This window comes from Mus caroli, chromosome 12 (assembly GCF_900094665.2).
Source record: "Mus caroli chromosome 12, CAROLI_EIJ_v1.1, whole genome shotgun sequence".
Classification (NCBI taxonomy): Eukaryota; Metazoa; Chordata; class Mammalia; order Rodentia; family Muridae; genus Mus; species Mus caroli.
Window position 1 is genome coordinate 113024687 of NC_034581.1, and position 13429 is coordinate 113038115.

The 13429-nt window shown below is 39.4% G+C and overlaps 1 protein-coding gene across 1 annotated transcript in view; it reads right to left on the bottom strand.

Annotated features, from left to right (window-relative positions):
- Window positions 1-13429, bottom strand: part of Dnah11 (dynein axonemal heavy chain 11) — a 309803-nt gene that overhangs the window by 269099 nt on the left and 27275 nt on the right. Inside the window, exon 9 of the mRNA XM_029484410.1 lies at window positions 2667-2783. Coding sequence (XP_029340270.1) covers window positions 2667-2783 — 117 coding nt within the window. The remainder of the gene's footprint in view (window positions 1-2666; window positions 2784-13429) is intronic.

A 13429-nucleotide genomic window follows, 5' to 3' on the forward strand; every position in this document is an offset into this window, starting at 1 on the left:
ATCTATAGGATGGAACACAGGGCCCCCAATGGAGGAGCTAGAGAAAGTACCCAAGGAGCTGAAGGGGTCTGCAACTCTATAGGTGGAACAACAATATGAACTAACCAGTACCCCCAGAGCTTGTGTCTCTAGCTGCATATGAGGCAGAAGATGGCCTAGTTGGCCATCATTGGGGACAGAGGTCTCTTGGTCTAGCAAACTTTATATTCCCTAGTACAGGGGAAAGCCAGGGCCAAGAAGTGGGAATGAGTGGATAGGGGAGAGGCTGGTGGGAGGGTATTGGGGATTCTTGGGGTAGCATTTGAAATGTAAATGAAGAAAATATCTAATAAAAAATAACTGAGAAAAAAAGAGAGATCTTAGAGCTAGAGCCCATATCTAAACATACAATTCATATATCCTATCTGCAGCTGGACTCAAGGCAATTTCATATAATATTTTAATAATGTTGTGTATGAAGCAGACTTTAACAAGACTTTAACAAAGTAGACTGTGCTACCTGTGGCAGTATGCTTAACCCAAGGTGTTTGGGATTTGAGGATAGTTTGGACTTCAGATATTTGACTGAATCACATTCAACCTGTATGTTGACTAAAATCTCTTCTGGACTCTTTTTCCCAAGACATTTCAATTTACCTTAATACAAATCTTAGAGCCACTCATCACTGCTGTGCTCATTTTCCTTCCTTTACCAGGAGCAGAGACACCAAAATTTCACATTTCGGAATAACATACAAAAATATTCCTCTTTTAAAGTAATCAATGGTATGAGTTCATTAACCTGTACCTCTGGTTGAAGTCGTGGTTCCCTGAAGTATACGACCTGGTACATTGTTCTTTTGCCATTACCCTCCAACATGTATCATGTCTAATTCCCGTTAATCCTATTACTCTAGGCCAAAAGTAAGTACCTGCTGTCTACAAGGCAACTTACCCCTCACAAAAGCTGTATGATGATGCCCCATCATCCTAGGTGTAAGATGGGATTTTATCTTATTAGTCAAGCTACAAAATGTGGAATGCTTTACAAAAAAACAACACTTGCCAACAAGACTGCTTAGAAAAAATAAACGAACATGTACTTAAATAACCCATGTTAATGGCCATGAGTGCACAAGAAGAATGATTTGAATTAGATTGTTAATTAAATGGAATTATGAATCTCTCTATATTGAGAGCTTACTCTGTTCTTCTGGTTACTCACAAAAGCTTAAAAGAGAACATTTTCCAGTAACATAAATATGATAAGTCACTGCAAAGACATTATAGAAAAAAAAAACACAATCTAATTCTGTCAGGCAGAAAGGAAGGAAGGAAGGAAGGAAGGAAGGAAGGAAGGAAGGAAGGAAGAAAGGAAGGAAGGGGGAGAGAGAGAGAAAGACTGACAAACAGATGGACAAACCCTAACTCTGCCAAATGGGAAAGAGGATCAAAATGCCATCGTTTTGTCGAAGAACACTTATCCATATCTAGCCAAAGGAAAAAAATAGCATATTAAATGTAAACTAATTGTAGCCAGGACAAGAAACTACAGAATACTCTATATTTTCTCCAATGGGCATCTCAGTTTTACCTGAAAAGTTTTGTCATGTTAAAACAAACAAACAAATAAACCCACACCATGTTCTCTGTCTCAACCCTCCAATTACAATGCTCAGCTCACTTAGGAAACATAGAGAAAACTGCTTCACCAGTGTTAGTCAACCTGTCTGAAAACTCAAAATCCCATAATATCTTCCTTGAAAATCGACTGCTTTATTACTTTGCACTGCCATTCTCAACAACGCGTGCCTGTGATTCCCAATTATGCTTGCTTGGATGGCAAATACTCAATTCCCCTTTGGGATATAATCTAATATTAACTTACACTTGATTTGCAATTCACTTTTTTTAACATGCTGTTCCTATTTCCATATTACAAACTTTTCATCTCCAGGAGCTATCAAAATGCATTTTTCTCAGAACAACTCGACTTCCCTTTCTCTCCCCAGCCCTCCCATACAAGCTGGGCAGCACTCTACCTACACCCCCCACCCATCCCACTCATCCCCAGCCTTTTACATGATTCTTAACACACATTTACATTATAAAGTTCATTCACCAAACATTCTTTCATGCTTCAATATCTCTGATGTCAGAATGCATTAGACAATCAATGAAATTATAATTACTTTAGCAGCATTTTTCCCCTTATTGACACATAAATAATACCTGGCAATCAATGGTGTCTTACATCCAATGAAATAGGGAAAATAAGTCATTATTTGTTTCAGTCAGAGTAATAAAGTAGGCAGATGATCCCAGCATGGGCAAACAATATAAAGAAAAGAATTATTGAAATTATGGATTTTTAAAAAAACTTTTCAATGTGGCTTACCATTGAGTCAATATTTCATTGGCCACATTCAATTTGTTCTACAGGAAATAAGAGCTAAAATATAGCGAATGACAGAGAAGATCAAAAGTTAAATGTCCTGAACATGACCTTCCCAGAGTAAACTTCATTATTCTCTAGTGTGGTATCCAAACCTCATTATTCCATGGGCTGAAGATGGAGGGAATGTGGCCAATTGGTTAATACTTTATGTGAACCAGAAAAGAACGGGCTTGGCCTTTTCACCTAACAGTCTAATTATTCACTTTCTTGGAAGCTTCCTTTAACTAACCTTAAATGCAGACTCCAAACCACTGCAGTTGCCGAGACCTTCGCAAAGTAGCGTCCCAAGCCTTCTGTCAAAATCCAGGGTTCTGGACTTAAATTTGAAATAATCACTTTCGAACTCCTGTGTCATACAAAGTCAAGTGTTAGTTACAGAGGAGACTCCAACATGAAAACAGCAGCCAGGTTAGCTTGACCTTGTTTTCTCCCAGCTGCTGTTTATTTTATTTATTTATTTATTTATTTATTTATTTATTTATTTATTCTGTAAGGAGATTCCAGAAAAGACCAAGGAACAGCTGAAACAGAGCACTGCCTGTGTAGCAGGCTACCCATGTCTTCATGAGGCTCAGCTGTCCCAGTATGATGGCTCCCACTCTTGGATGTGGACATCCATGTGCCTGCCTTCCTCCTCCTATCTTAACCATAAATAAAGAGAACAGTTTCTCAAAACATCCCCACTAGAATTTTAGGTCACCTGTAAGTTCCACAGAAAAATTTTTGTTTATTTCTAGGGTGGAAAACCTGTACGTGAAAATGCTGTCTCGTGGGGTAAGAACTGAAACCGTGCATCCGTGAGATACCTTATGAGTGACAGAGGAACTGGAAATACTCAGATATTTTTTCCAGGTTCTCATTAATATGCAGCTGGCAGCTTCCTCCTCGTGCATAACCACCCACTCTCGTAATTTGAAGGAAGGAAACTGGGAGGGAATGACTACAGCTTTGTCTTCACAGTGCCACAGTTGCCTTCAGTAAAGCTTTCCCTGGGGACACACAGCCTTCCTCGTGCTCCACAGTCAGGATGCTGGAAGTGCTTGCCCTAGGCTTGCACAGTGAGGGCCTTCCCCTGTCCACCAACAAAATCAGCAATAACAATCGCTGTTACCACATCCACATCTGTTTGGCTCAGGGCTTTACATTAACTCAATCTTTACAACATATGGCACAAGTTGATATTGATTTTCCATTTTGTAAATGGCAAAATAGACCCCAGGTAGCAAGTGCATTTTTTTTTTTTTGCATTCTAAATAAACTCAATGTATGTTATTCCTTTAAGACAGTAGTTGCCAACTTGCTTCCTATTGCCATTGACCATTGGTGTAAAAGGAAATTAGGTAGACATGATTAGTCACTGAATATATTTGTTGCATTGATCCATTTAGGAAAAAATTAGTTATGGGGGGAGGACTTTGTAACTTGATATCATTCGTTTCTGTCTTCTGTTTAAGGCTGTATCTAATCATTGAATTGTAATAGTATATAACATATATAACATAATATATATTATAACATATAATACAGCTATGCATAGAACCCATCCTTTGGCTTCTGGGAGGAAATGCACCCACAATAGTCTCAGAATTTCGATGCCCCCAGATTCCATGATGAAATCCAAACAGGTAGGTATAGTGATTTATGACAGTGAAGAAAGGGCAGGCGCTCCTGACTAAATGGGACTTGTGCCATCTTAAGGCCTGAGAAAGACTCATGTATACCCCAAAACAGGAGGGAAGACACAGTGGGTTCTGAGAATTGAGAGCAGCCCTTGCCTAACCCTGAATCAGCTGGTGCCTTGATTTTGGACTTCCCAGCATCTAGCAGGTGAAAAATAAATGTTTCCTGTTCACCAAGCACCCAACATACACTGTTGTTAAAGCACCTGAAAATGCTGAGCAGGTAGGTTTCTTACAAGTTTAACCTGGAGTGGGAATTGCAGCTCAGGTCAGACTTCTGAAATTTGTGTCACAAACCACAACATTTAGCATCGATGATAGAGCTAGGTCTCCTGAATTCTGCTAAGTAGCCTCTCCATTCAAGAATCACTGACTTAGAAAAAAAAAACACAACTTCTCAGCAAGTTTTAACAAGCCTCACACATCCCACTTCTCAGGATAGAAACTGAGAGTACAGTGTCTGTAATCCTTAACTCTTTAACCCTTGGAAAGAATGAGCAATATCAGAAGGGGATGACACAGAATCTCTACCCAAGACTCACATATACACATGAACATGCACATGAGCACACACATGCAAGGACAGGCATACACATACACATGCACACATGTAAACCACACATCCATGCCCATGCTCACACATGTCCCCCACATGCATGCACATGTACACATACATGCACATATTCATATGCACATGAAAAATACATGCATGCATGCACATGCACACACACATACATGCTCTTTTGCTCTCTTTCTCTCTTCCACACTACATTCCTAAAATCAAATTTAGAAATGGCCCCAAGGGACCTATCCCTTAGAAAATCTAGCAGGGAGGGGCTGGGAAAGATAATTCAGTGGGTCAGAGTCTGACTTAGGTCCTTGAATAGCAAGGACCTAAGTTTGATTCCCAGAATCCACTAACAGATGAGCAACAGCCTCTGTTATTCATGTATACATACATACATACATACATACACACACACACACACACACACACATACACACACATGCACTAGCATATACACTGCTACAGAGAACCCACTGACTTCTCTGTGAAGTTGCTCTTTTTGTAAACCCTAAGAGAAACTTGGGAAGCTCCTTTGACTCTTTTGACAAGTGCTAACCATCTTCTCTCATAACTATCCCCTGCCACCTCTGTCTCCATCTTTTCCAGCATAATCCTCCCAGCCTCCAATGTTGTACACCTAGGCTGCCATTACCAGCTCTAAACATCCTCCAAGGTGCAACCTGGATGATCTACATCACTCCAAGTCAATCTCCTGTCAGTTATCATCTCAGTTCATAATCTGTTTATTAAAGTAATAGCAACATGGTTCCCAATCACCTCTGGAATAGAACTCTATTTTCATCACCCAGCATTCAGCATGCTGTTTAGTCACTTACCTATACTCTCCTTTGAATTCTGAGTTAAGAGGCCTAATGGCCAGACTTATCTTTCCAGTGATAGTCGCAAACAGTTCACAGAGTTCCCAGCTCATAGCCGTTTCTCAGTAAGTACTTATTGGACAGTAAATGATGAGTTAGTATGACTCGGGAATCATTAATAAAAATGTCTCTATATTCTGGAAAGTACAAAATTGCCTGTATTAGCATCCCGAGATGCTATCAAAAGGTTTTAATTAGAGAAAAGCCATGATTTGACTAAGCATGTGAAAGGCTCTCAAGCTGCTCCACAGAGACTAAATTAATGGAGCTGAAACAGGCCAGAGGGGGCAGCTTAGAGGCAAAGGCAGCAGTGTGAAATGAAGCATGGATGCGCTTCCCAGACAAACCTAGAGGAACTGGCTGCAGTGAGAAAATGAGTGACGTTATAGATGACTCTGAGCACTTCCCCTACGAGATCAATTGTGACATTTGAAGAGCTGAAGACAGTCAAGAGTAGGGTGGGGGATGGGAAAGACTTCGTTCTGAACAAGTTAATTTTAAGCCATCCATTGAATTCCCAGTAGAGATGTTAATCAGGCGGTTGAATATGCTGTGTGTTCAGGACTTGAAGAAACTGCTCACTCTGAAGTGTCCTATGCTTAAGGTTTTTAAAGAGTTCTTTATCCTCTTTGACCCTGCCCTTCCAGTGAGATTTGAATGGGGAAGAGGCATGAATTGATATTAAACTTGTTCCATTTTGAGTTTTGGAGTGATTAGCACGACCCCTCCTTCAGTTATTTTTAAATCCCTAATTCTATACAACTGACATCTTATAACTCAGGTGCTGTACAGTTAGATCTTGGCCTATTTATTCCACATATCTGTTATTTTATATTCTTTGACTAAGAGGGTTAAATTGTAAGCCACAGTATCAGTTTCCAGTTCACACCAAATACCGAACCTGTTTTACATCCCTAGGTCAAATCACCTTTGGTGTGGTCTGTGTAGTGGTTTGAATATAGATTGATACAGTCATTGTGGAAACAAGTGCCAGGTTCTTGGACGTGAAAATAGAACAACTATGGAACCCAGTGTTCTCCTGAGTCCACCTTCAACCAATATGAAATCCCCTCAGTAAGATAGCTGTAGGGAGTTGAGCAAGTAACTCACACTCTAGGATATCCAACAATATAAGGGGTGGTTAGTGCATGAATGTGTTAATTGATATCACTCACACAGAAAGGGAGAGGGAGAGAGAGGTTGGAGGGGAGGGGGAGGACAGGGAGAGGGACAGGGAGAGGGAGGGAGAGAGAGAGGGAAAGGGAGGGAGAGGGAGAGAAAGGGAGACAGGAGAGAGAGGGGGAGGGGGAGGAGGAAGAGAGTGTGTTTATATGAAAAGAAATGTTAACTCTGCTCAGAGAAAGGAAATTTGACATTTATCATGACATAGACACCCCTGGGGGATACTCTGCAAGTGGACTCAGTCAAATTCAAAAGAAAACTACTGTGTGGTCTTGCTGTATTTTATGTGAATATGAAGTTAGGGTGAGAAGATGGGAGGAAATTTTGAGAGGTCGGTCAGGGGATACAAAATCACAGATATACTGGGTAAACAAGCCCAGAGCGCTCACAATGTGAGATACATAGCAAAACCATAGCTGAGATTTTTAAACCAGACCTCAGCTGCTCTTGTCCTGCTCTGAATAACTGTGTAGGAAGAGAGAAAAGTTATTCATTTTACTAGATGAGCTTTTCACTATCTGTGTCTTACAAGACTTGGGTGCAAACTGTATCTACAAATAGTTTTATATTTTCAAATAAAAATAAGATTGCAACCATAAAAATAATTCACTTATGCACAGCCAGAATCTTTTTGATGAAAATGTGATTTATATATTTATGACAAAGAGCCTACTCTGTGAATTCACTGAGTTCAGGTGCTGGGTAGTACACAGCATCTCCCTCAGGACCTGAGAAATCCTTCCCTTTTCTCTGCTCAGGGCAGACTCGATGAATTCTATCCTAGTTTTGTTTGGATATTCTCTACTATCTTTAGATGTCTACAACTCTGTAGCCATCTTTTTTTTGTTTTTAATTTCTGCTAACGGTAACTTTCCTTTGTGTTTCTTTGAAGATCTTTTAGAGAACTTTGCCTTTTCAATAAACCACATTTTGGTGTCACCCACTTCTCTTGCTTTGGTGCTCTTATTCCAGCTGCTCCCTGCAGCTGTTTTAACACACCCCAGGTGCACTGGTCACTGCCCTTGGTGCTGACAGGAACCATGGCCGATGTACTGCTCAAAACATGGTAGTAAAACCTGGGACACACAGCTAGCTTGGGAGAAGGCCAAAGTTCAAAATGTGAAGCATGTCTACTGAATGCCGGTAGATTTCTCCACATCAGAAGCTCAAAAATTGAGACAAGCTGGGTAGTGTGACATACAGCTGTTATCCCAACACTCACATCTACAAGAGACCCTATCTTACACGCACACATCCCATACACACCATCCCTCTCTCTCTCTCTCTTTCTCTGTCTCTCTCTCTCACACACACACACACAAAATCTGCATGCTGTACCACACACACACACACACACACCATACATACACACCATAAATAATACACACCACAAATAATACACACATACACAATACATACAGATACCATATAATACTCACATACCATACATACTATACCACACAGACACACATACAAAATATAAACATATACCATACATACACTACTACACACACACTATACATACCATATCACACATACAGACTAAAATATACACATATATACTCACACTATACAATACTATACACACACCATATATACCACACACATCATAATACCATACCAAACACACAAATATACACAAATACACCATGCATACAACACTATACACCATACCACATCCCTCAAACCACCCGAAATCATACATACCATACATACCCATATCACACCACACACACAGACACTAAATTGAAACATATCAAGGTTTTTGGTGGCTATTCCATTCCTATTCTATTTTTGGTAAAAAAAAAAAAAAAAAGTCCAGCCTGGTCTACAGATGAGTTCCAAGACTGCCAGAATGACACACCTGTCTCAAAAACAAAAAAGCCCACCACCACCCCTTCTCATTCTGATCCTTCTCTGAGGAGTGGCCACAAAATACTGTTGCTGAGTGACAGAGCCCTACATAGCTTTTCAGGGAACTCTGTCTTCCTGGCGGTTTCCTCCTACTGCTTTACTGTTTGAGGCCACTGTCAAAGATCTGCCTCTCTGATTTTAATTCCTTTAGAACAGCTGGGAGGTTCCTGTTCCATGGGCTCTTTCCAGCTCTGCAACTTTGTTTCACTGTTTTGCTTCTCTGCAGCTTTGTGTATTTAGCATTGCTGTTTCCTAGGTGGGTTGACCCCTTGTCACTGAGGAATCCCTCTTCAGCAATGTTCCTCCTGTGAAGTTTACTTTACTTGACACTGTTGTAGTCTTTCTAATTTCCTTTGATTAATGTTTGCATCATATACCCAGTGACTTGTAATAGGCTTGCGTGGTTGTTTTCAGACAAAAAAAAAATAAAGCATGCACTGTGTCACATGTTTTAATTCACCCATCAATCTGTCTTTGAATTGGTGTATTTAAAACACTTGTCTCTAATATGATTATTTGTATACTGGGGCCTGCTATTTTTTCCAGTTTGTTCTCTATATTTTCCTGCCTCTTTATAATTATTTGTGAATTTAAAAATTATATTGCATATATTTATTCACTTTCAAGTGTATTGCTTTGCTACTCTCCTGCTGTTCTACCATATACATACAAAGTATTTTTCACTGTGTAATTCCATTTCACAAGTCCAGAAAAATATAAAAGCTTACTTCCCATATACAAGCTATTGGGAAAAACTCACAAGAGAAATTAAGAATGCCTAAAGGCAACCTGGGTGGTGGTGTCACATGCCTTTAATCCCAGTACTTGGGATATAGAGCCAGGCATTTCTCTGTACGTTTGAGGCCAGCCTGATCTGTAGAGCAAGTTCCAGAATACCCAGAGCTACACAGAATAACCATCTTGAAAAGGGAGGATGAGGAGGTGGAGGAGGAGGAGGAAGGGGAGAAGGGAGATGGGGGAGGAGGAGGAACACTGACTGACTAGTAGCAAAGAAGATATAAACTTTCAATATACTCTAACTCAGAATATTCACTAGATGTGCTAAAATGGAATTTTAAAGCTACAGATATAAGATGTTTTTTAAAAAAAAATCAAGGGCTGGGAAGATGGCTCAGTGGTTAAGAACACTGACTGCTCTTCCAAAGGTCCTGAGTTCAATTCCTAGCAACCACATGGTCACTCACAGCCATCTGTAATAAGATCTGATGCCCTCTTCTGGTGTGTCTGAAGACAGCTACAATGTACTCAGATAAAGAAAGAAAGAAAGAGAGAAAGAAAGAAAGGAAGGAAGGAAGGAAGAAAGAAAAGAACATTTAAAAATATGGTTATTCTAGGTTCCCATCTCAGAATAATAAAGATCAAAGCAAAGACACATGCACTAGAAAAAAAATCAACAGAGATTAATCAAGAAAATGAAATGCTTACTTTTAGAAATACAGTAGTTTAGTTACATTAAATAAAAATTATCTAAATACACTAATTCAAAAGATTGACAATTTTTTGCTAGATTGACAGTCTCTTGTAGTCAGTTTTCTCTGAGTACTCAATACTATGAAAGTGAAAGGGGAGAGATTACTATGTTTTTCTAGAAATAAAAAGGATTACAATGCAGTACCATGAACAACTAACCATGTACAAAATTAGAAAACATATCTGAACATGGTGGTACATGCCAGTGTCCCAGCACATGGCAGCAGAGGAATAAAGGTGAGGAGCAGGCCAGCCTGATCCACCTGACAGGACTTTCATGGAGGGTGGGATAAGGAAGAGTAATAGATGAAATGGACAAACTCTTGAGAGATATGGCATCTAACAAAATCAATTTGAAAGCCAAATCTTCTTTAAGAAGATTAAATCAGCAATCAACAACTTCCCAACATACAAAAGCTCAGGACCAGGTGGTTTTATTGGTGATTCTATACGTATTTAAAGGAGAATTAAGGTCAATCCTTCTCAAACTTTTCTAAAGTATTGAGGAAGGAGTACTTGTTAACTTGCTCTATGAGGTAAACATTGCTGTGATAACAAAGTCTGCTAAAGATATTTCAAGAAGAGAAAACTTCAGACCCATGTTCTTTATGAATGCTGAGACAATATGCAAAAGGAATTGAGTAGAATATTAGAATTGTTATAAACAGTGGTCAGGGGAAACATTCCATAATATCAGAGTGGTTTCACACAAAGAAAAACACCCACAATATACCGCATTAACAGAATGTCAGTGAGGAGTGGGCCTCCCATGATCCTAACCCATGCAGAAGGAGCTTAACACTACTCAACATTCGTTCATGAGAAAAAATAGTCACTGAACTAAGAATGGAAGGAACTAAAGATCCAGCATGACAAGGGCCCCCTCCCCCAAGAGCACTGAGTCATTAGCATCATCTCCAAAAGGTGTAGGGGGTAAAGATTTCCCTCTCTCACCAGGGCAATTAGGTAAGTAAAACAAGAAGCATCCAAATTGTAAAGTAATCATGTCTACTCACAGGTGACATGATTTTATCTAAAGTTTACACACTTAGGACTAACAGACTCAACAAGGTTGCAGGTGAGAAATCAGTACACAAAGTCAGCTGTGGACTGGGGAGAGTGCAGCCAGTAAACAGGGCTTTGGTGGAAGCATTAAGATCTGTGCTCCATCTCTAGAGCCTGAGTGAATAAAGTCAATGTACTACCACTTGCTTTTAATCCAGGAGGATCCCTGGGCTCCCCAGCCAGCAAACCTAGCCTATTTGTGAGCCTGGGGGAACAGCATTGGAGATCAATTGCTGATGACCCTCAATATGGATATTCTCCTGCACAGACAAGATACATACATGTATGTACCTAGGGAGAAGGGAAAAAAAAAACCCACAAACATTTGCCTTTGTGTATACTGGCAATGAACATCCCTAAAAAGAAAACAACTCCATCTATAGAAGTATTAAGAAGAATAAAATACTTCATAATAAGATTGACCTGGAGCTGTATCCCAGGGGGAGCTTCATTCTTCCTGACCTCTCTCCATCTTCAGCAGACCTATGGAACCTGAACCATACAGGTAAGTTTCTCTTCTCCCACCCATCTTCCCAGCTTGCTGAGCACTGTGGAGCAAGGCTAGCTGCTTTGAGCAGCCTGCTGTCCCAGGGGACCTCCATTCTCCCACCACCTCTCTGCCCACCTTCATTGGACCTGTGGCTCCTGAACCATACAGACCTGTGGATCTTGAACTATAAAAACCTGCAGATCTGCAACCATACATCCCAAGGACACCCATCAGAGGCCTGCCACACCAAGACTATTCAGGTTAACACCCCACCCATCCCCCCCAATACCTACTACAAGAACCAAAGACATCCAGACGACTAAAAGCTCTCAAAAGAACACAACTAACAAAAGCCAGGACAATATGACACATTCATAGCACAGCTAGCCCTGGACATCCAAACACAACTGAGGCACAAGAAACTGATCTTAAATCCAATCTTATAAAGATGATAAAGGCCTTTAAGGAGGAAATGAATAAATCCCTTAAAGAAATACAGTAAAATACAATCAAACAGGCAGAAGTCTTTAAAGAGGAAGCAAATAAATCCCTTAAAGATATAAAGGAAAATACAATTAAACAGGTAAAGGAAATAAATAAAACTATGTAAAATCTGAAAGTAGTAATAGAAGCAATAAAGAAAACACAAACTGAGGAAATCCTGGAGATGAAAAACCTAGTGAAGAGAACAGAAACAACAGATGCAAGCAACACCAACAGAATATAGGAGAAGGAAGAAAGAATCTCAGGCATGGAAGATACAGTAGAATAAATCAATATATATATCAATCAAAGAAAATGTTAAATCTAAAAAAATTCCTGACATAAAACATCCACGAAATCTGGGATACCTGAAAAGACTTTGCCTAGGAATAGAAAATGGTGAAGAGTCCCGAAGTCCAGAAAATATTCTCAACAAAATCATAGAAGAAAACTTTCCTAAAGAAAGAGATGCCTATAAACATACAATAAGCTTACAAAACACCAATTAAACTGGACCAGAAAAGAAAATCCTCCCACCACATAATAATCAAAACACAAAATCTACAGAATAAAAAAAGAATATTAAAAGCAGCAAGGAAACAAAGTCAGTAATATACAAAGGCAGACCTATCAGAGTTATACCTGACTTCTCAGCAGACTCTAAAAGCTAGAAGGACCTAAACAAATATCTTGCAACCTCTAAAAAAAAAAAAAACAAAAAACAAAAAACAAAAAAAAAACACACACAGATACCAACCTAGACTACTATATTCAGCAAAACTCTCAATCACCATTGATGAAGAGAACAAGATATTTCAAGACAAATCCAAATTCAAACAATATCTATCCATAAATTCAGCCTTGCAGAAAATACTAGAAGGAAAACTCAAATCCAAGGAGGATAACTACATCCAAGGAAACACAGGAAATAAGTAATTCTATACCAGCCAAAACAAAGGAGCACACACATACACCACCACCATCAAAATAACAGGAAATGACAATCACTGGTCATTAATATCTCTTAACACCAATGAACTCAATTCCCCAATGAAAAGCCTCACAGAATGGTTATGAAAATATGATCCATCATTCGGCTGCATACAAGAAATATACCTCATCAATAAAGATAGGCATACCTCAGAGAAAAGGGCTGGAAAAAGTTTTCCAAGCAAACAGACCTAAGAAACAAGCTAGAGTAGCCATTCTAATATCTAATAAAATAGACTTTCAACCAAACTT